Raw genomic sequence first — 23,311 nt, forward strand, 5'->3', positions numbered from 1 at the left:
CACAACAGTAATCGGACAGCCCTGCCACAAATACGGTGGGGGGCGGGGGGACTGTGAAAAATTGACACCCCCTGAACATGTTTAGTAATAGTTCCAAACCATACCGCAAACTAAGCTCCCAAAAACTCACCTTAAATGACTTATAGTTTCGTTAGTCCAGACCTGTTAGTGATCCTCAATTGCCTCGCTAGCTGAATTTTTGCTAGGACCTGTCAACATTTTTGGGGGGGAAGGGGGGCCGGGGGTGGCTAAGTCACCACAAACGTCAAAAACCTAGCCACGCCCCTGCTGATCAGGTCTGGAGAGAAAGGTCCGGAAACCTACGCTGATGCCGGTCGTAATCGAGCGGGTCGGCGGAATCCGCAGCCTGGCGTGCAACACCCCCGCGTAAGTCCGCCAGTGAAAATCGGAATGACTCCGGGAAGGGTGAAAACGATACGGCGGCACTTTGAGTCCGTTTCATTTTCACGTGTTTGCTTGAGAATCTGTTTCCCTGCGTTCTCGTTTTGTGGCGGTCTGGCCCCGTCGCTTTTAAATGCCGTAACCAGAAGTGCGGATGGAGAAAAGACCCCGGCGCCCCCCCCCCCCCCCCCACCGCGGTTCGATAGGCCGGCGCGGGCCGCATTATCCACCCCAAAATGAGAAGTGGGGGCTCGGGCGCGAGGGGGCCGACGACGACGCGCTCCGGCTTAATAGCTCGCCGCTCGCATTTCACGTCGCATTATCGCCGTTTCTCCGTGACTCGCTTGGAGGGGGGGGGGGGATCATGCGGTTGATGTTTGCGTGGCGGATGCTTCGAAAACGCGACAATCATAAATCACAGTCCACTGAATCCGTCCAACCTTAAAGATGCATGCTATTCATAAGTCATTTATATGAATATATTCATCACGCGATGCTATGATTGCCACTTGTTTGTAACAAGAAGACTTTCCCTCTTTACATTTTTGCCGTCTTATTTCAGTCCATTTTTTCAAACATATTGTCACTTAGATGGAGTTCATCCATTTTTAAATTACAAAACGGGATGACATACATGTTTTTTTAACGTACACTTTATCCAAAATTCAGAAATGGAATGTAGGTATATGATACCATAGTATTGCAATACTTTGTATTATTAATATGAATTTAAAGTCATTGAAATGTTATTTTTATTTCAATTTATTATTTTTTTAAATGTAATTTTAAATGGTTTCTGAATACATGTAATGAATCAAAATGTGTAGAAATGCAATTTTATCGCGTCAACACGCAAGAAGCGGCGTGAAGTCGCGTTTCTCGGACCGCCCTCCGATTGGCCGACCGAGTGCAGGAGGCGTGGCCTGCGACTGTGGGGCGTGAAACAAAAGCGGCCCCCGCGCCGACGGTCGCACTCGTTCACTCCGGATCCGCGTGGCTGACCCAAATCCTTCCTCGCTCGACTGAAACGGTTCTACCAAGCCTTTTTTTTTGTCGACTTTTTGCTTTGTGGCGGGGGTTCGTTGTAGTTGCGATTGAATCCACCACCACCCCCTCAGCCCCCCCCCCACCCCCACGAACCCCCTTCGTGCACGCCAACCCGAAACTTTGCTTTCCCCTGCGAGGAGCTTTTACCTGCGCGGGTGTCCGCGCGCGTGCACGCCCGGGTGTCCGTCCGCCATGGATTTGCTTTGGCTCGCCGGCTTGCTGGTGAGCTTGTGCGCCCGCTTGGCCTCGTCCGACCGCCACAGCGTCTTCTGGAACAGCACGAACCAAAAGTAAGTCGCTTCCACCCGTGGCGCACTTTACACGCGACGGTGCGCATTCTGCAACTTTGCGCAACCCCCCCCCCCATCCCCTCCCACCACCACCACCATTTCTTTAACCTAGTTTTTTTTTTTTTTTTTTTTTTTTTTGGGAGCACCTCTTTTCTCCTTGCATATGCAATGAATTTGTGATGCGAGCAATTTGGCTGCTGTTGTTATGATAATCCCCCAAAACTGCACGGAGCCCCCCCCCCCCCCTCCCCAACCCACTACCTCTCCCTCGCGCCCTTATTTTCCCTTTTGAACCTGTTATTATGATTGTGGCACATTTTAATCCCTTGCGCAATATGTGATAAGCAAGGCGAGTGTATGAAAAACAAGTTTGAAGGGGCTGAAAGCTGCTTAAAAATGTAAAGTAATAATAATAAGGTGACGCTTGCCGTGTTTGCGTGAAACGAGTTGACGCGATCGGGTCCTCTAAATTGCTTCAAGTGGAATTTTGTTTTCCAAGTTGATGTTTTTTTTTTTTTTGTGGAGTGGCCACGCAAGATGGGCCCCTTTCAATATAATTATGGGTCCATGTGGCACGAAGGTTCGGCATCTCGTCCATTGTAGTCAAGCGACGTGCGAAAAAAAAAAACCCAAACACTTCTTTTAAAGTGGATTATTTTGGGGTGCATTTTTCATATTTCCGGGCAGCAACGTGCATTGTGTGTTGCGTATGAAATACAAAAGGATAACTGGGTCGTTATGGTACAATGTTTCCACTCGGGAAGGAATACTAATGGTTAATTTGTTTTTTTTGTTTGACTTCAACTCCTGTAAAATGTTATTATTTATATTTGTCTATGTTAAGCAGCAGCAATAGATGTACAGTACTACTATCATTGCACTGTACAGTGCTTCTATTCATAAGGAGGAATTCATATGGAGAATTCCCCCTTTTTTGTATGCAGTCACCATAATTATGCTCATATTGACGAAATATGTTAAAAGGAGGCTTAAGTGTGTGCGGATGTGTGTTTTAATCTTTTCCGGATAATTATATGTCATAATGTTTCACAATGTGGAATACAACGGGAAATTTTTTTTTGTTGTTGTTAGTATGGAAAATCGATGTTGAAATTACATTTTTTGGGGGGTGTTTTTGTCTTTTCTGGGAACAATATATGTTTTTAATGGCGCTTATGTCAATATGTTGACTGTGGAATTCCTCATTTTTCCGTAGCTAGTTCTTACTAACTCGTTAAATAACTCACAATGTGATTATTTATGCACATATGCGCGTGCTAGGGCAGCAGGATGTGCTTTAATTGTGCTATTAAGGTGTGGTAATATTTATTCACGCGGTGCTGTTTTTTTTGTTGTTTTTTTTTTTGTATCTAGTCATCAGCTAATATCTCACAATTGGAATATTTATGTGCATATTTGTCTTTTAGGGGAGCTCGTTGCGAGAATTCCCGCCTTGCCTTCTCCGGGATATTTGTGGCTCGTTACTGGACGTTGTTTACGTTCATGAGATGGAGAACGACGACCGGAGAATTGCTGTTAAATGTTTGCATGGAGTTGTTATGATTATGTTCGAATCCACTCAACGTGTTAAAAGTGGATTATCGCGCGCGCGCGAACCGTCGCAGCGCCGCAATCGTGCAACATGTCCTTTATGGGGAGGGGGGGGGGGGATAATTATGTGTCATTTTGGCGTATGGTGTTTACATTCATTAGACGGAATACCGCCGGAATTCCAGTGTTTTTGTACGTAGTCATAATTAACATGTTGGGATTGACGGCTAGCGCTAAAATTGGATTGTTTGTGTAGCGCAGCGACCGTACGGCATCTGCGTTTTGTCAGTTTAATGACGTGTAGGCAAAGTGGTGGTGGTGTGTTTTATTTTTTTTATGTTTTTAACCTGCACAGTCGCGTCGCTTTTCCCGGTTTCTCTGGAAAAAGTGCAGCGATTTTCCCCGGGATAATGATGAGCACGTGTGTCACTGCGCCGCTTCATATTTTCGCTGTTACGAATCTGACTCACAGCCTGTTGAAATATCTTTTGCAATATCCTCTTCGCTTGACGCGGCGCCCCCCTCCGCCCCCGATAACATTCAATTTAAACCCTTTCACGGGGGGGGGGGGGGGGGGTCACGCGGCTGTCAGGTCGTCGCAGGGGTGGGGTGTTCATATTTCAGGTGACGGGGCGAGCAATAATGTCGGGCGACAAGAGAGCGAGTGGGTGACCGGAGGCCTGCCCGCCGGGTCACGCTCTGTGTTTGTGGGGGGTAAAGAGGAGATGGATGACAAGGTTGTTGGGGGGGGGGGGGGTTAAATCGGAGCCCAAATTGTCCGGGTTAGGGGCTGCTCGGAGTAAATGGGGGGTCAATTAGGGCTATGGGGAGTAAACAAATGTCTTCCTGGGGTTTCTAGCTAGCTATCTTGGTAGCTTTTCTATCGTTGTGTTTTTTTTTTCGTGGTGGACAAAACTAATATTGACTCTCGAGTTATCTTGCAGTTATCAACTCCAACACTCTTTGCTTATTTGTTGTCCGATAACGTCAAACCGTTGCCAAATGCGAGACAGTTTACCATCTTTCTGTGATTATTTCAGGATTCCTGGACTCTCTCTGACCTTCAAAAGTATTTTATCTACTTTTTGTTCAAAAAGATCTCACTTGAGGCTGTTGTCTAGCTAATGCTTTCGAGCTAACTCGGTACCTGGTTACAGTAGCTATCCAACTTGAATGTACATTTTCAGATTCCAATTATGTGACTAACTAGCTTATTGAACAATGAAGACCCCCCCCCCCCCAAAAAAAAGTAGACTTGTAACTAGCTGTTTACCTAGCTACTAAGATATCGAGTCAACTGTTAGCAGCTTTTTATCTGTTAAATCCCAGGTTGTAGTTGTCTATGTTAGTATTTAGCTAGCTAACTAGCTCCCCATTACAACAAAGTGCTCTTTAGCCCCAAAAATATTTCGCTCGGACAAAATACAATTGATCACGTGGATCAAGTTATCCAACTAAAGCTACGTACAGTATATGAACGTACCCTTACGAACTTGCTTTCTGTATTAGTTTCCTGATTCGGTCTGCCAGACTCGGTACTGTACCAGACCACCATTCAAGTTTAAGCTTGCACGTATGGGATGCCATCTTGGACACAAAAACACATAATATCTGCTGGGAGACAGCGACTCCTTTATCCTCTCTATGCAAATGCGACCCGAGTCCCAGATGGATTTAGTTTTTCTTGTGTGACTGTAATCTGTTGCGTTTGAAACTCGCTATTTTTATTTTCCTGGATGGACCGCACTCTCGTAATCCTTCGCGTTTGCAGGAAAAAAAAAAAAAATACACACAAAGTTTTAATTTGTCGCTTTTATCCGATCGGGCAGTCGTGTTGCCCCTCTGACCTGTTACTTGATACAGTGTGTTGAGGTTTAATGCTCCCCCGGCTCCTCTCCTGTGGATGGTTTCATCCATGAGCATTAGACCGGTCATCCATCTTAACTCAAGGGTGGGAACCTTTTCCCTACCATCTCCCGACCGACATTCTACATTTCTATCGATTTGTCTAACCGCATAGGTAACTAGCAATCCACCTGTCTACCTCGATAACTAGCATTCTTACTATCTACATAAATCGCTTTGTCTACCTAGCTAACGAGCTATTATATATCCATCTTGCTGACTAGTTATCACAATTATTACCTCATTAGCTACCCTACTATCTACCTAGTGAACTCGCAATCAATATATCTACGGTACCTAGCTACCTTGCGTCTAGCTAGCTCACTCACTATCTTACTATCTTAGGCTAACATGTTCCAAGCTAGCTACCTTGCGTCTAGCTAGCTCACTCACTATCTTACTATCTTAGGCTACCATGTTCCAAGCTAGCTACCTTGCGTCTAGCTAGCTCACTCACTATCTTACTATCTTAGGCTAACATGTTCCAAGCTAGCTACCTTGCGTCTAGCTAGCTCACTCACTATCTTACTATCTTAGGCTACCATGTTCCAAGCTAGCTACCTTGCGTCTAGCTCACTCACTCACCATCTTACTATCTTAGGCTAACATGTTCCAAGCTGGCTACCTTGCGTCTAGCTCGCTCACTCACTATCTTACTATCTTAGGCTAACATGTTCCAAGCTAGCTACCTTGCGTCTAGCTAGCTCACTCACTATCTTACTATCTTAGGCTAACATGTTCCAAGCTAGCTACCTTGCGTCTAGCTAGCTCACTCACTATCTTACTATCTTAGGCTAACATGTTCCAAGCTAGCTACCTTGCGTCTAGCTAGTTCACGCACTATCTTACTATCTTAGGCTACCATGTTCCAAGCTGGCTACCTTGCGTCTAGCTCGCTCACTCACTATCTTACTATCTTAGGCTAACATGTTCCAAGCTAGCTACCTTGCGTCTAGCTAGCTCACTCACTATCTTACTATCTTAGGCTAACATGTTCCAAGCTAGCTACCTTGCGTCTAGCTAGCTCACTCACTATCTTACTATCTTAGGCTAACATGTTCCAAGCTAGCTACCTTGCGTCTAGCTAGTTCACGCACTATCTTACTATCTTAGGCTACCATGTTCCAAGCTAAGTAGCTATCAGATTATCAACCGAAAAGCAAGCATGTTATCTTATACCCATTTTACTATCTAACAAACTAGATATCTTGATGTCTACATAAATAACTAGCTGTAAAATAAAATACATAAAGTAAATAGCAATCTTCCTATCTAGCAAATTAATTAGACAACAAACTATGTAATTGGTTATCTACCTTGATAGCTCACTGGCTTACTACAGTAGTTTGTCATGTATGGGAATGTTCAAATTCTAATGGTAAACTGGACTAGCTAGGAAAGTAGTATGCTAAGTAGTGTCCTAGGTGACTAATTAACTGACGCAGGATTCTATGTATTTTTTGGTTGTAATTTTCTAGATCCTCATATTTATATTTGTAGCTACTTAGCCTAACTAACTAGCTTACCATTTAAGTAGCGAAATAGCCATAAAACTCAATGCCTATTTCACCTGCGATCAAAATGATCTATAATCTTAACTATCTACCTATCTTTTTTACCTATCTGATTAATTAACTAGCTATGAACTTGTCGACTTACCTAGCCAAATATCGCTAAAGAACATTTTTTTTGTTTTGAGAATAGTGCGGCAGCACATGTTGTTTTGGGCTGTACATGGGCCACTTCCTGTAGGGGTTTCCACCCCTGATGTCAAATTAATCTTTTTGCGCCTTGTTAGGCCTATTTTTTTTTTTTTTTTTGGGGGGGGGGGGGGGGGGGGGCTTGTCTACCCCCTCTTGCGTCCACACGCACACACGCACGCGTTGCTTAGTTTTTGAGCCGCAGCTGCCTGGCTGGCCACAAATTGCGCGCTTGGACGCGGCCGCCGACTTCCAAGGTCGAGGCCGGCTTAATGACTACTTTTGTTTTGGGGCGAAAGCCCGAATAGTTTCCGCACTTCCTGACCTTTTTTTTTACGCCGTGAGCGTGCAAAGCTCTTTGTGTCGGACCAGGAACTTTTTAGTCAGCGGGGCACTTGTTGCTTCCCAGAAAGAGGCCAGCCAGTGTATGCGTGCGTGTCCGAGCAGATAGGAGTGACTCACCCATTCTCGTACACATTAACACGCCGGAGCCTTCTGAGCCCTCCGGACCGTGTAGTGTGAAGCAATAATCGCCTCGTTCGTAGTTTGTTTCTTATTCTTTGCTAACAGCGTATGAGTAGCCCTCCTCCGCTTTGTACCTGTCACCCCAGAAACCTCCTCTGGCCTTTAGTTCTTGGCCACACTTCCCTTTCCTCGCTGCTGCAGTCTCCACTTATTTTTTTTTTCTCCAAATATCCAGTTCTTGATCTCTAACGACGTGGCAAGTAGCCACTCTGGCCGTCTACCTAGCCAACAAACCCCCTCGATTCCGAAGTTGTCATCTATCTGACCAGCTCGCAATTACCTCATTGAATTTACTGACTGATAGGAAAAGTATCTATGTACCCGGAGACCTATTTATCTATTTAAACGGATGAATCTTGCTAGCTAGCTAAGATTCTAGAAGACTATTCAGTATCTATTTAGCTCTCTAACTAGATCCTACTGGCTTTTAATGTAAGTTCTAGATTCCGAGTTCTTGCTTCATGCCATGTGACTTTTAAGATTTAAATATGTATCGAGCTAGCTATCTAACCAACTACCTAGTTTTCTTTGCTATGTAAATTTCATGATCCAATCACATTAGCATATATAGCTCTCAAACCGGCTTTTAGATTGCCTCGCTTTAGATTTGTATGCTAATTTTGTTAGTTTATCACATTTATCCTAACTAATGAGCTTCGTACTGAAGAGATATTCCACCCACTGCATTTAAGCACATGTGGATTTCAAAAATGATAGTAGATTAACATATCTACGTATCAAACTCACTTTGTTGCCTTCCAATCGATGCAAATTTTTATTTTCTAGTGCGCGGATAGCAATATACAGTCTCCTAGCTTTCTCTTGACGAGAATTTCGAGAGATTCTTTAAGGTATGCAACCAACTACTAAAGAATAGAAGAATTCCAACAGAAATCAGACCTTTTCTTGATGTCGTGTTTACAGCTCAGTCGCGCACGTCGTTATCTCTGGCAGAGGTCTGCACTCCTCTCCTGGGTATTATCATGTTCTTGCGCTATCGCCTCAAATAAGGGAGTTATTTCAGGTATGTCACACTCCTGCGAAGGATTAACTTGGCGTTTAACCACTCAATATGGCCGTTGTTTTGTCCTCGCTCCCATACAAATTAGGGAGCGGTCTTCACGGCGCGCCCCAGAAAGAGAACGCTAACCGGCGCGACCGATTGGAGGTCGGGTTTGGGGGGGGCAGCGCGTGATGAAGTGGCCTGGGCCTCTATCAGTCTGTCAGTCATTCTGGCACAGCGGCGGTCCTTGAATACGGGGCCGCCACTCCGGGGTCCCCGCCCTCTGGGAAAGTCTCATTCTCTGAGGGCCCCCCTTTTTGCCGGCTTTTTCTGAACCTTACAAGCTGCCCCTTTTCAGTCTATTATTTCCGAGGCAGTGTGTGAACGCAGGGAAATGAGGGGAAACTTCGAAGAGGTGTGGAATTTTCTTAGCATTTTCTTGGCACCCGTGGCGATCTGGCACAAGGCACTGGCCCCCCCCCCTATCCGTTTTCAGCTTCCGTCCTCAACCTCGCTCTGAAAAGCCATCGTAGTAGTACCCCCCACTTGGCAAAGCTTCTTGGTCTATTTTTTTTTTTTTTTTTTTACTCGCACATCTGTGGAATTTTTCTCTCGTGTCTCGCCACAGTTGGCCCGGGACCCCGAAAATCCACGAATGCAAAAATGTCCACGTTTTGAGATAAAAGATGGAGTGGCCATGTAAGCAGTTACCGTGGAGATGATGGGCGGTAGTTGCAGAGTGGCAAGACTTACGGTGATATCGCAACGTAGCGATCATGCGGCAATCAGTATATTCGGTACGTATGTCGCCGAAAAACTCTAAAGACTCGACCTGTTGAATCAAAGTAAGAACTGTCACGGGTCATCGATCTGGACGATGCCTTGCCTCACTCCCAGCTCTCATCTTACGCCTCTCATGCGACAATTGAGTGGGAATGTAGTGTGAAAGCAGCTACAGATAAGGAAGGAACTCGTGTAATTTCCCAGTAGCCTTAAGCCATTCTGAAACCCGCTGTCCCGACTTCAGTCTTGACCCCCCCCCCCCCCCCCCCACAACACTTCCCCTTTTCCCCCGTTCTCAGTGAAAATTCCGAAGACCATCGCCGTCTTTCACCCGCGTTGTCCGCCCCGCGCCGCTTAATCTGCCTCCGCAATCTGCCCGATGAATTCAATCTGGGTTTGGAGCGCGTCAAAACGGATGCCGTCGTCTCTTCCGGGCTCGCCGATGCGCGCTGTTGTTTTCTGGACCTCGTCGGGGAGCGAATCGGGACAAAGGTCGTTCCCTCGCCGTTGGGTTTACCGTTTAGCCGGAGCAAAAAAAAAAAAAAAAAATCTGCGACGCGTTCCGCCCCCCCCCACGAGGTGCCTTGCCTCGGCCTTCCCGTCCCCGTCTTTTTTGCCGGGAAAAGCGCGTATCCTGTCTGCGGCGCAAACAATGGTCGTTCTCACGCGTTGTCCATGCCAGTCCATAAAGCCGTCGAGCGACTTTTTCCCAGGGTGTTTAAACCAATGCCGTAGATTAGCGGTGATTCATAGACGTCTGTTGTTTTGTTTTTGTTTTTTAAGACGGATATGCCATTGTCGAGTTATGAGGGGCCATCTGGAATCGACCTTCGCTTGCTGTCAGATCCGTCTCGTCTTTATTTGAGATGGCGACCGTCTCCTCTGTGATCGGCCGCCTCCCGCTCCCCCTGCCCGTCCGTCCTCTTGTCTTTTCCTTATCTAGCCACCAGACTTCCCCTTCTGGCTTGGACCCTCACCAGAAAAGGAGCAAGGAGAAAGGGGCTTGGCTTGCAAAACAGCCATGTGATTGCGGTGCTCATCTCAAATTAGAGAGTCGGGGGCCAGATAAATATGGGATACCGTTTCATATTTTTGTGTAAACGTGCTCCGGTGAGAGCTACTCCGGTTGCATTTTAAACCGAGAATGGAAGTCAGTCATTAGGGATGAAATAGTTTATGGTTTACCCAAAAACCCCGGGAAAATTCATCACAGTGGCAGATCAGTGTACGAGTCTGGCTCACGGTTTTGAGGTCGGGGATTCGGATTCTGGCTCCAGGCTTCCTTGGGTTTTGCGTGTTCTTGCCGCGCTCGCGTGCATTTTTGCTGGGTATTCTGGCTGTCCACGCATGCTGAGTTGATTCAACTTCAAGTTGTCCGTAGGTGTGAATGCGAACGTGAAGAATATCTAAACGGGTCTTGCGATTGGCGGCCAGTGCGGGATTTAGCTCGCTTCTCTCCCGGAGTCGACCGGGATTGGCTCCAGCTCGCCCACGTCCCTAGCATGTAGCATAACCGTTTTTTAAAATCATAATGGGTAAAGTATTTGTCACTGAGTAGAGACATCTCTGCCGATGGCTCCGGTTTGTATTTTCGAACTTCAGATTGGGATCACGAGAACTGCCACGTATTTGATTGCCTGCTAAACTTGGCATGTTCAAACTCCGGTCGTCATTTGCAGCAAAAACCATACACGTTCATTCTTAGTGTATTTTACCAGGCGGTTGTCACATAGATCACGGAGACACCTGGGAAGTGTCTTCAGTCCCGCCCCGAGGAGGTCATTAAACCGCAGGCCGGGTCGTTTTTTTTTTTTTTTTTTTGTCAGGACAGCAACAGCGAGCGTGCTGAATTGACTCTGCGAAATCGATGTATTTGCTTCCTGAGCTATGTGATGTCAGAACTGACCTTTTCCGCCACGGACCCAGCTTTTTTTTTTTTTTTTTTTCTAAGATACAAATGTCTCCGGGGACATTGTGCGACTCCGTGGCAAAAGAGCCCGCGTATTCGTCTAAGGCCCCGCAGAGCCCCGTGGAATCAGCCAATTATTTCCCCGCCGAAGCTTTGAGTTTGCCTATTTGGGCCGAAGTCGCGGACGGAATAGCTGATGAATCCGGCAGACAAAGGTTCGGTGGCAGATTTGAAATTGATCGCAGGAAGTCTCACAAAGAGCGTCCGCCAGAATTATTATGTTCAAAAGAAAACGTATTTGTTCCCATGGCGACCGCAAGGCTCATGCCCACGTTTGCCTTTGCGAGCAGTGGGCAGGCGAAAGTTGCATTTTTGGAATACCGGCCAAGTCCGGTTGTGATTGGCTCGGGTGGTCTGGCGTTGCGCTGGGGGTCTGAGCTGACACTCCGGGGTGGGTGGGGGATCTGGTGTGCTTATTGAGTGATGAAAGGGGGACAGTGAGTGGGAGGAGTTGAATGGCAGTGATTGATGAAGACCAGGAACGCGGCCTTCAGGACCGCGACGCTTCTCTCTCATATGAAGGGCGCGGTTATATGCTCGCATTAAAAAAAAAAAAAAAAAAACCCTTCTGTCCCTGCGCTTTGGAGCTTTTTCTTTCGACGTCTTGTACGGCTGACAAATTCTTTCAGTGAGGGCCAAATATATCAGAAACTAGACGACGACGTACGTTCGCCGGTACTTACGGTCACCGAAGTTTAAACTCGTATTTATGCTAACGACGGGTGTACGAAACACGGTTTCAGATGACAATTGGTGCACACGGCGTTTCTTTTCAGCGTGAAGTTCCCGCCAACAATCGTAACTTGGGTTTGAGTTTTTGGACTTTGAACGGTATCCTCATTAGGTGGTCGTGGCACCGCCAACTACTGGCCTGGCATGCGCATTGCAGACTTTTCACACGTTTTGACAATGTTTATGTATGTTCTCGAAACGTTTCAAAAATGCTAAAAAAAAAAAAAAAGACACCGCCGTAGGTCGGCGTCATGTAAACATCAGCTGGTGTGCGTTAAACGGACCCGAGGTCATCTCGCCCCGCCGTAACTGGCTTTGGTCCACCCGAGGCCCCGCCGCCCTTCGGCATTAAGCAGGGTCTGGTGCCGCTCAATGGACTGAGCCTGGCATCTGCTCCGGCCAGTAATCCAAGCTCGGTTGAGACGATTAGGTGGTCCCCGACCCCCACCTACATTCCGGGTTCACTCATCCGCAGCGGAGGCCGGTCACCTTTTTAAATCACATTAGCCCCCGGGATGAAAACAATCACGTTTGTGTGCTCGATGGCCTTCCAAAAAAAAAAAAAAAAAAAAAATGAAACAATAAGAATCAATCGGATTTTAGCCCCCCACCCCGGCATGAAATCATCCATCGCTGACTCGGCGAATGTCCAGCCGTTTTTTTTTTTTTTTTTTTTTTTTGGATCTGTCCGACATTCCGCCCGAGCTCTGGAGTGCCGAGATGAGAGGGCTAACGGACGGATGAAAGGAGGTGGAGAAGAAAGCCAAACGCTGGCCGGAGAGATTAAAGAGGAGAGAGATTAGGACTCTCCTGAAGAACGTCCAAGTATATCAACAGTTCCTTCCGCCTGCTACGCTGTCAAAACAAAAAATCATGGTTGAATATCGTTAGTTTAATAGCACAATTGCCGTTTTTATTGTCAAATATGTCACCCCCCCCAAAAAAAACGTAGCCAACTTGATGAAAAACAGGCTGTCAAGTTTCCCAAGATCTTTTTATCTTATCAGTTTTTGTCAAAGCATTTCGCTCGCTTCAAGCATTAAAAACGTATCATAAAAAAATGTTTTGCGTTAGCTTAGCTTGCAATAAGTCGGTCGTTCTCTAGTTTTTAGGTAGTATAAAATTACCCGCTAAGTCAAATTTACATGTCATGTAATTTTTTTTTTTCCCAGTTTTTACAATTCACCCATTTTGGTTTTGACCGAATTTGTGCCGCACACTTGACTACCTGACATTCCTTTGGCTTTATGTGGCTCATAATGTCAAACACACACAGCGAGGGGGGGGGAGGGGGGGGGTCTTTACAGACACACATTTGTTAGCTTAAACCCTTTGGCGGAAAAAAAAAAAAAAAAAAAAGCCAAGCCGCCCCTTTTGAAGTGCGCTACCCCGATCTGTTAATTAAGCTGATGATGCGGGGTGGCTCAATGGCGAAAGGGGGGGGGGGGTTACGGGAAGCGAACAAAAGGCAGACGGTTAATTAAACTTATTTGCCATTATTAAAAGAGGAAGGGCGGGGAGGGTGAGCTAGTCCCCCCCCCCCCCCCCCCGACATGGAGTCAATGTATGAAACGGTGGCTGTTGGTAACTGTTGCAGTCACTCACAGACGTCCCATTGAGATAAACTTCAAAAGCCATCCCCAAACTTAAGCCATTTGACCCCCACCGCCCCCTGTAGGCCTGTGGACCCCCCCCCCCCCCACTCCACCGCCTCCCCACACAACCCAACCCACTTTCCACAGCCAAAAGGGACTGAGAAGCGGCCATAATTACCCCCCTCCAGGGCGACTTTAATACCCCTTTTTGTCTCGTAATTGCACCCCCACCTTCGGAACAACACGTTGGGACCATACTGCGGCCTGCTGGAAATCAGGCATGGGGAAAAGCGGGAGGTGGCGGCGGCGAGGGGGGGGGGGTTGTTTGTTTGTGTTCAGTATTTGCGGGGGGGGGGGGGGGAGACACGATAACCTTGTCAGGCAGAGAGCAGACACGAGTGTTTGCTCAATGGCGTTATCGATTTGGACTGGGATTGAAAGCGCCGGCGGTGGAAAAACGCTCCAATCATGTAAACAAAGCGCGGCGGATAAGTGGCGACGAGGCCCCGGTCCAGAGCGAAAAGGATCATTACCGTGTCCCGTCTTGAGTTTGCCGGGCCCCGAGTCTCCAGCCGGCTAATCTGGTCATCGGGCGTGAAGGGAGCGCAGTCAAGCGGCTGGAAGGAACTCAGGAGTCCAGTTGGGGGGGGGGGGGGGGGGCACGGGTGTCGGTTGGAGCCACGGCGTCTGTGCTCATCCGCGGGGGGGGGGGGGGGGGGGGTCGGGCACCGCCGCCGCCGGGAGACCGCTGGCAGCAGAACAAAACAAAACGGGGCTAACCGGAGACGGGTGCCACGCGCGCTTTGATGGGCCGGCCAAACGACGGCGATATTCGGCGACGGAAAAACAGGAAAAGGATAAACACGAAGGAAAGAAAATTGACATTATTTTTTTTTTTTTTGGGGGGTAGGGGGTGCTTGTAAAAATGTAAAACCGCACGCGTTAAATGCAGATAAATATTGCAGAATTGCCGTAATATTAACAGACATTTCCATCATTTGAGATGACTGATATCATCTCATCTCTCTGTCGTTCTCCATTAACAAAAAATATGATGCGACATTTTTTTCTTTTTAACGAGAGTTTACTTTAGGTCCTCATTGCCGTTTTTAAGTCTCGTACGGAAGGCCGGATCTGATGTTCTCGCAGGCCCTTGATGTCCCGTGAACTGTAAATCTCCCCCCCGCTTTATCCAATCACCCGGGGACTGATTCTGAGTCGCGGAGCCTGATCTGGACGGCTCCAAAAGCTCTTTAAGATCTAAAGACGTGATTAAATCGGACTCCTGCCGAAGCGTCGACAAGCCGGCCGACGCGTATTCATTGCAAGGGCAACAGAAACCGATATCGGTCCCGCGTATTCCCGGTGCGCGTTGTGTAAATATTTAAAGTCCGGACCTCCCGGTGGATCCAGTACAGTCGGGAGACGGTAAACCGATAGGCATCGCTCGAGGAGGGAGAGTGGGAGGTTTTCGCCAGGGAGAGGGAGAGAGAGTGCCTCATTGCGCACAAGCGGTCGTTGATAGATGAGGCGGAAACCGGGGGAAGAGTCCGCGGCTCCGCCTCCTCGCCGCTGACAGATGACGAGCGAGCCCCGAATACCGCCGGTGACAAATCCGCCGAGATGAGCGCGGAGCATCTCCGGCAGGAAGCTCGTCAAATGCTCCGGCGGGTTTTGAACCTCATCCGCTTCCGACTTTGTCTTTTCGGGAGCTCGGAGGAGAGGCGGGGGAAGCAGGCGTCGACGTCGTAAAAGTGGGCGGAGGACTCGGGGGTGGGGGGGGGGGGGCAGACAGTCTGACTCTTCGTCTTCTCGCCCTCCGTCTCTCGCTCTTTTTTTTTTTTTTGGGGGGGGAGAGCGAGTCAAGCAAAGACCTGTGGGGCAATTCTTCAACGTTTGCTATCTTGATGTTAAAACGCCAAAGGTGGGCTAACGAATATGGATGCATAAGGCCGTCTTGCGTTGCTTTAAGGCGGTTTTTTGAATACAAACTGTGTAACAACACACAGACAATATAACAATTTTCACACGTGTGTGTATATATTCTTTATCCTCTGCGAAAAATGATCGATATTACTGCATCTTACTGAGTTATAGTAGTTGTGAAACTCTTCTTTGTGTGGCTGTATAAATATATTGTGCTACCACAAGTCTCTCTCTCACACACAGCACAGTGAGCTGAAATGAATTATATTCAACAAACTAAATTATGTATATTCTATTACATCTATTATTCATTTGTGTTTTTTTTTTAAAGGAACACTATTGTAGATTTATATATTCACATTCTTTTTTTAAAAAAAATTCATTACATTTTTTTTTTTTTTTTGGGGTGGGGAGGCAGGAAGGGATGAACGACTTCGATTCATTTTCGGCGGTGCGGGAAATATTATTTGGAGCATTTTGAGTAATATGGTCTTGGTCTCCGCAAAAAAATGAAACTTTTTCATTATGCCAGCCAGCGTCGCATGCGAGCGGAACGTGACGACTCTCGCACACCGCTGAAAATACGTTTTTTTTTTTTCTTATTTAACTTGTTTGCAAAGTGTCATGCATGCAACAAATGAAGCCAGTGTAGCATGCGTGACTCCGCAGAATCTTGGCGTGTTGATTTTTTTTTTTTTTTTTTTATCCTATCCTAATTCCACCAACAGATGTCAATATTCATCTCCTGCGCTCCTCGAGCTCACTGGGGGATGTTCAATTATTGATCTTCTCGAGCGCCGCACGCATCCATATTCAAGCTCACCTCCATGTTGTGATTTCCCTCTTGTACGCCGGATCGACGTATATGGAAAACTTCTCACTCGATGTCCTTGCTATCCGGCTTCAGCTCCGTGTACTAATACGCCGTCATTTCCGGCCTATAAGCCGCGACTTTCAACCCTGCGGTTTATGCGGCGACGCGGTTAATTTGTGCATTTGCAAGGGGCCACTCCAGCGGAAAAGGTAAGAGCGAATATGGTGGAATATGTGTGCCGAGGAAGTGACATTTACCGGTCCGGCCCTGTTAGCGCTGCGCTAGCGTGATACTGCCGTGTCGCAGTGTTTTTTACCGGTATGTTTTTTGTTTTTTTTTTTTTTTTTGTGCGTGTGTGTTAGCGCGGTGCTAGTGTTAGCATTAGCGTTAAACTCTCTGCGTACGTCTTTCTTTGTAAATATCAATATGGGCACTCTGCGCCGTATGTATGTACCAAATGGTATTTCCTTTACAAATGTACTGGGTGAGGTTTGTAACCAGGTGCGCTCTGTTGGCCGGGAATTACGGTACTCGTTGTCCTCACGAGTCAGATACATAAATGCGCTAGTAAAGTGTTGATCGTAATTTTTTTTTCCACTGCTGTGCACCCCCCGCCCCGCTTGCTAAATTGGTTTGTAATTTCATATAGATCAAAGGGATCATAAAGCATCAACACCCTGGTTCTGGCATGTACACAGTCCTGAACTCATGTTACATAGAAGACTATCCATCCATTCATCCATTTTTTTGCTGCTTATCCTCATGAGGGTCGCGGTAGTGCTGGAGCCCATCCCAGCTGTCACTGGGCAAGAGGCGGGGTACACCCTGAACTGGTTGCCAGCCAATCGCAGGGCACATGGAGACAAACAACCAATCACACCTACGAGCAATTTAGCGTCCAATTTATGTCGCATGTTTTTTGGCTCATCAATAGTATTAGTTAGTGCACTTTCCCAAATAACATGCTAGCTAATCGGGAAGTGCTACATGTTAACTAGGTTGTAGCCCGTAGTTGTCAACTAGTACACATTTTTTTCCTCACAGACATGCTTTCAATGTGCGGAAATGTCATGCAGAAATGTTCTAGTTGCACGCGTTCGTGCTTGTATGTGTCAATATTTCCGTACTAGTAGCCCTTACTAGTGCTTTAATGAAAGCCGTTTGAGCATTTTGTCAATTTATCCTTGACATAGCATTGCCCTCCTTGTCCTCCTCACTCGTAAGACTATTCGGCGCACTAGAATAGTGGCGAGGATGCACTAGTGGAGCTACTAGGTTCACTTGTAGAAGGCAAGTTTTTCTAGTAATGTTTTTGCAGTACTTCCTTCCACAACTCTGCACACTCGTAGGAAAACTTTACACACTATGAAGACACGTTTGTAGTGATGAGGCAAAAATGCGCGTGCTACGAGTACGACATGTGAAATAAAAATGTTCGTTCAAATGTCGCACTTGATTGACGGTCTCTCGTTTTCGGCGCCAGGTTTGTGTGGGACGACTACACCGTGGAAGTCCATCTCAACGACTACCTGGACATCGTGTGCCCGCACTACCCGCAGGGCGAGGTGGCCCTGCTGGACGCCGAGCGCTACGTCCTCTACATGGTGGAGCGCGAGGACTACGAGTCGTGCAAGCCGCAGTCGTACGACCAGATGCGCTGGGAGTGCGGCCACCCGTTCGCCCCCCACGGGCCCGAGAAGTTCTCCGAGAAGTTCCAGCGCTTCACGCCCTTCACCCTCGGGAAGGAGTTCCGCCAAGGGGAAAGCTACTATTATATCTGTGAGTGAATTCTGCTTTTATGACGTTAAAAATGCTACCCAAAGATTATATATATATATATATATATACATACATTCATTTTCTTAGCCGCTTATCCTCACAAGGGTTGTGGGGAGTGCTGGAGCATATATATATACATATATATGTGTATGTATATGTATGTGTGTGTCTGTATGTATATATATATATATATGTGTATGTATATGTATGTGTGTGTCTGTATGTATATATATATATATGTGTGTATATATATATATATGTATGTATGTATGTGTAAATATATGTGTTTTTATATATATATATATATATTATATATATATATGTGTGTATATATATATATATGTGTGTGTGTGTGTGTGTATATATATATATATATTATATATATATATATGTGTGTGTGTGTGTGTGTGTGTGTATATATGTGTGTGTGTGTGTGTATATATATATGTCTGTATATATACATGTCTGTATGTATATATATATATATATATATATATATATATATATATATATACACACGTATATGTGGATCTGTATATATGTATGTATGTGTAAATATATGTGTTTTTATATATATATATATATATCTATGTGTGTGTGTAAGAGCTCCAAAATGCTAATTAGCCTGGATTTATTGTCAATATTTTTTATAGCATGTTAAATATAAATGATCCAGTTGTACTGAAGCTAAACAATTAAATAAATAAATAGATAAATTAATTAAAAAAGAAATTTCAGGTATTTAAAAAAAAATTGTAAAAAATATTTTAAAAAAAAAGAATTTCAATCATTTTAAAAATTGTGAAAAATTACATTAAATATATGAAATAACGTACAATAGACTGAACCCATTCAATGACAGTAAAAAAAAAAAAAATGAAAGAGACAATTTACACACGAGTAAATTCAAAAACTATGCAGTACTAATACTTTAACGACAGTTTTCAAGAGTGTTATTTTACACTGGGTCGCCTGTTTTGGTCGCAGGAGTGCTCCAAAGCGGCCCGAGCGCAAGGGCGCAGCCCCCTTTCCAGCCACCCCGCCGCATTCCCAATAAAACTTGAGGTCTCGGCTCCGACCGGGGCCCGATCCAAACCTCCGAACGGCTCCGGTTTTTCTAAGCTTTAAAAGTGCACCATCTGCGCGGTCCGACCATCCCGCCGGTCGGCGATACGTTAAGTCCCGAAAGCGGGGCGTCGGCTCGCGCTCGGGTCGCCCGAGTGTAACCGCACGCACGGGGGTCGGGTTGTCGCCCCGACCGCGGCCGTAATTAGATAAGCGGCGGGGCAAGACGCTCTCCGCCCCGTCGCAGATGGCCGCCGAAAGCTTTTGTGTGTCTGCGTGCACGGGGGGGGGGGTGGATTAAGAGGCCAGAAGAGGATAAGTGCATTAGTTGGGATGTTAACGCAAGCGTGTGTGTTTCTCACCCCTCCCCCCGCCCCTCACCCGTCCTCCCACCCCCACGCCCGTCGTCCCTGCAGCTAAACCTTTACACCACCACGGAGAAGAGTGCCTGCGACTAAGGGTGAACGTCGTCGCGGCCAACGGTGAGAATTAACCCCTTCCAAATGATTCGTTCTGGCTTTCTCGGAAGGCGGGGTCATTGATTTTGTCCCCCCCCCCCCACCACCAAACACACGGCGCGTGGTGTCAAGGCTCTCAGGAGGCCAGGGTGGCAAAAGGAGGGACGGCGGGGGACGCCGCGGGAGCCGGGGGTGGTGCTCACAACCCGTCCAACAGACTCCCTGCAGGTATGCCCGCCGACGCCGACGCAAAAATCCACCAGGGTGGGGGTGTCAAACTCATTTTAGTTACAATTTCCAATCAGAAGGCCGCTATTGTGAAACCATATCATATTTACACATGAAATTTATGAACTAATTTTGAAATCAGAAATCAAGCGTAATGGCTTTTTCAACCATTTGATCATGTTAGGTAATTCTGATAATATCTTAGCATTATCATTCAATTTGAAATGTTGGGACATATTTCCACAAGAATTGTGTATTTTTGACACCGATAATTTGTCTTCGAGAGCCACATAAAATCGGGTGGCGGGCCAGGTCTGGCCCCCGGGCCTTGAGTTTGACACCCGTGCACGAGGCAAGATGGCGGCAAAGTCACGAAGTATCGACGTCATACAGCTAGCATGAACGCAAATATTGACCCATGCTACAGTTCAGTATAGAGAAAGTCCATCCATCCATTTTATTTTGCGGCTTATCCTTACGAGGGTTGCGCGGAGTGCTGGAGCCGATCCCAGGTGTCAACGGGCAGGAGGCGAGGTTACACCCTGAACTGGTTGCCGGCCAATCGCAGGGCACATTGAGACAATCAACCAATCACACCTCGGGGCAATTTAGAGCGTCCGATCCATAGTTGCATGTTTTTGGGATGTGGGAGGAAACCGGAGTGCCCACCCGGAGGAAACCCACGCAGGCACGACGGAGAACGCGCAAACTCCACACAGGCGAGGGCGGGATCGAACCCGGGTCCTCAGAACTGCGAGGCCAACGCTTTCCCAGCTCAGTGGAGAAAGTATTTATTACAAATGGAGTCCCTTGACTAGGCTTGTCAATGGCGTTAGCTTGCATGCTAGCATAAAAAAAAACATTGACGATTTGGAGGCTTCACTATGAAAAATGGCGGCAGCTTCGCCAAACGTGTAAGGCCACGCCGGGAGTCGGCCATTTTGGCATGGAAGCGTCCCGATCGTTTTGAAGGCTCCACCGCGAAAAAGAATGACGCCGCTTTCACCCGCCGGCGTGAAAAAGTCGCAAGGACCCGAAAAGTCGGCCTTTTTTGCCATGCGATTAATCAACTCCCTCCCCGCCCTTCTTCTGTCTTCCAGCAGACGACCCGGTGGTCAGCCTCCCCGAGGTCCGGAAGAGCGTGCGGACCAACTCGGCGGCGGCGGCGGCGACGACGACGACGTCGCTCTCCGTCCTATCGTTGCTAATCCCGTTCTCGCTACTCCTCCTGCTCCACTGAGAGAGCTCTTTTTCTTCTTCTCTTCTTTTTTTTTTTTGTTTTTTTTTGTTCCATTTTTGTTTCCGGAACCACAATGAAGGGACTGTCTGCGGGGTTGAAAACCACCGACCGCTCGAGCTTCAGCCCTTGTGGCCGGCCACAGGGCGAGCCGGGAGGAGAAAAGAATAGACGGGGCCTCGCGAGCCCGGAAAACAATCGTGACAAAACGCCGGAATCGAACCCGCTGACCCAAAGATTCGGTGGCCTCCTCCGTCTTGTGCGCTAAACCCACCCGCCCGGTAATCGCCGACCATTAGTGTGCTGTTGTTGTTGCCGTGACGGTTTCCGGTGGCGTTGGTGTCCGAAACGATTTTGTTTTTGTCCCCCCCCCCCACACACACACACACGTTCCGAAATGTAGCATTGACGGACTGTTGTCGTGGCAACCACACAATCACACACTATACACTCGCCGCCATCGAAAAAACTGTTTGTACATTCTGTGAAGCTGATTTATGACATCGCATCGGGAGGTTTCCTGTACATACCATGCGCTAAGTGAGAGGTGTGTGTGTGTGTGTGTGTGTGTGTGTGTGCATGAATGGTTGTGCGTATGTGTGTGTGTGTGCGCGTGTGTGTGTAAAAGTTGTGCGACAAAATGTTTTCCTGCCCAAAACAAACACTGACTTGTTGTGTGTTTTTGTATCTCGGAGAGAGGCTGGCCTTCTCTTGTTTGTTGGATCTCGTCTCACCCCCCCCCCCCACCCCACAGCCCCCGCCCCACCCCCTACAAATAAATAATAATCCAAGCTAAAATGAATTCAACCGATAAGCTGTTAAAGGGTTCAATTTCGGATGAATTGAAAAGACAAAAGCACAATCGTGAGCGTTCAAGTTTTTCCTTCCTCTTCTTGTTTTTTTTTTTTTTTTTTTTTGTTCCATTTTTGTTTCCGGAACCACAATGAAGGGACTGTCTGCGGGGTTGAAAACCACCGACCGCTCGAGCTTCAGCCCTTGTGGCCGGCCACAGGGCGAGCCGGGAGGAGAAAAGAATAGACGGGGCCTCGCGAGCCCGGAAAACAATCGTGACAAAACGCCGGAATCGAACCCGCTGACCCAAAGATTCGGTGGCCTCCTCCGTCTTGTGCGCTAAACCCACCCGCCCGGTAATCGCCGACCATTAGTGTGCTGTTGTTGTTGCCGTGACGGTTTCCGGTGGCGTTGGTGTCCGAAACGATTTTGTTTTTGTCCCCCCCCCCCACACACACACACACGTTCCGAAATGTAGCATTGACGGACTGTTGTCGTGGCAACCACACAATCACACACTATACACCCGCCGCCATCGAAAAAACTGTTTGTACATTCTGTGAAGCTGATTTATGACATCGCATCGGGAGGTTTCCTGTACATACCATGCGCTAAGTGAGAGGTGTGTGTGTGTGTGTGTGTTGTGTGTGTGTGTGCATGAATGGTTGTGCGTATGTGTGTGTGTGTGCGCGTGTGTGTGTAAAAGTTGTGCGGCAAAATGGTTTTCCTGCCCAAAACAAACACTGACTTGTTGTGTGTTTTTGTATCTCGGAGAGAGGCTGGCCTTCTCTTGTTTGTTGGATCTCGTCTCACCCCCCCCCACCCCACAGCCCCCGCCCCACCCCCTACAAATAAATAATAATCCAAGCTAAAATGAATTCAACCGATAAGCTGTTAAAGGGTTCAATTTCGGATGAATTGAAAAGACAAAAGCACAATCGTGAGCGTTCAAGTTTTTCCTTCCTCTTGTTTTTTTTTTTTTTTTTTAACCAACTTTTTGTACATGTGTAAGTAAGACAAGTGTATTATATGTAAATATATAGAAGATTATATAAAAAGGAACCTGTTTGATATGACTAATGTGAAATTTTCATGTGGAATAAAAACAAAATATTTTTGGGAAACCCAAAAGAGTGAAGTTGTGAGATTTTTTTTTTTTATTATTTTTGTGTTTAATGTTGTGTTAATAGTACCATTTTTTTAAAGTTGTATGACAATCCACAACTTGCTTGTAATTTTTTATAAATTTTATTAGGCCACTAAATATTGTACATATAATTTGTCGATTTAACAAAGCGGTACATCAACCATATTTAAAATTCAACGTTATCCACTCAGCCACGCAAACGAATTAAAATTCCTTTATTACTTCCAAAGCTTAATTATTTTTTTAAATATGCTTTTCAATTTTATCATATTGTAATACTTAATCTCTATTCTTAAAAACACATTTTTAGTTAGTTATTAGCACTTTTTTAGCATTTTTAAAAAAATGATACTTATTTAATGA

The 23,311-nt window shown here is 46.6% G+C and overlaps 1 protein-coding gene and 1 long non-coding RNA gene across 5 annotated transcripts in view; one reads left to right on the forward strand and one right to left on the reverse strand.

Annotated features, from left to right (window-relative positions):
- LOC133499884 (uncharacterized) overlaps positions 1-8,540 on the reverse strand; it is a 32,668-nt gene extending 24,128 nt beyond the window's left edge. For all 3 annotated transcript variants that reach the window (XR_009794770.1, XR_009794771.1, XR_009794769.1), the window contains exons 1-2: positions 8,321-8,540; positions 1,597-1,718 (exon numbers count right to left, since the gene is read on the reverse strand). This is a non-coding gene — a long non-coding RNA (uncharacterized LOC133499884). The remainder of the gene's footprint in view (positions 1-1,596; positions 1,719-8,320) is intronic.
- Positions 1,613-21,885, forward strand: efna1a (ephrin-A1a). 2 transcript variants are annotated; one of them, XM_061817999.1, is made up of 5 exons: positions 1,613-1,739; positions 17,726-18,021; positions 19,503-19,568; positions 19,677-19,772; positions 20,873-21,885. In XM_061817999.1, the coding sequence occupies exons 1-5, from the start codon at positions 1,642-1,644 to the stop codon at positions 21,010-21,012; spliced, it is 696 nt and encodes a 231-aa protein (XP_061673983.1). In that variant the 5' UTR covers positions 1,613-1,641; the 3' UTR covers positions 21,013-21,885. The 2 variants fall into 2 exon arrangements, with proteins under 2 accessions (XP_061673983.1, XP_061673993.1); XM_061818009.1 differs by having other exon boundaries at positions 20,876-21,885.
- Positions 21,886-23,311: the final 1,426 nt, after the last annotated feature.

This window comes from Syngnathoides biaculeatus, chromosome 1 (assembly GCF_019802595.1).
Source record: "Syngnathoides biaculeatus isolate LvHL_M chromosome 1, ASM1980259v1, whole genome shotgun sequence".
Lineage (NCBI taxonomy): Eukaryota > Metazoa > Chordata > Actinopteri > Syngnathiformes > Syngnathidae > Syngnathoides > Syngnathoides biaculeatus.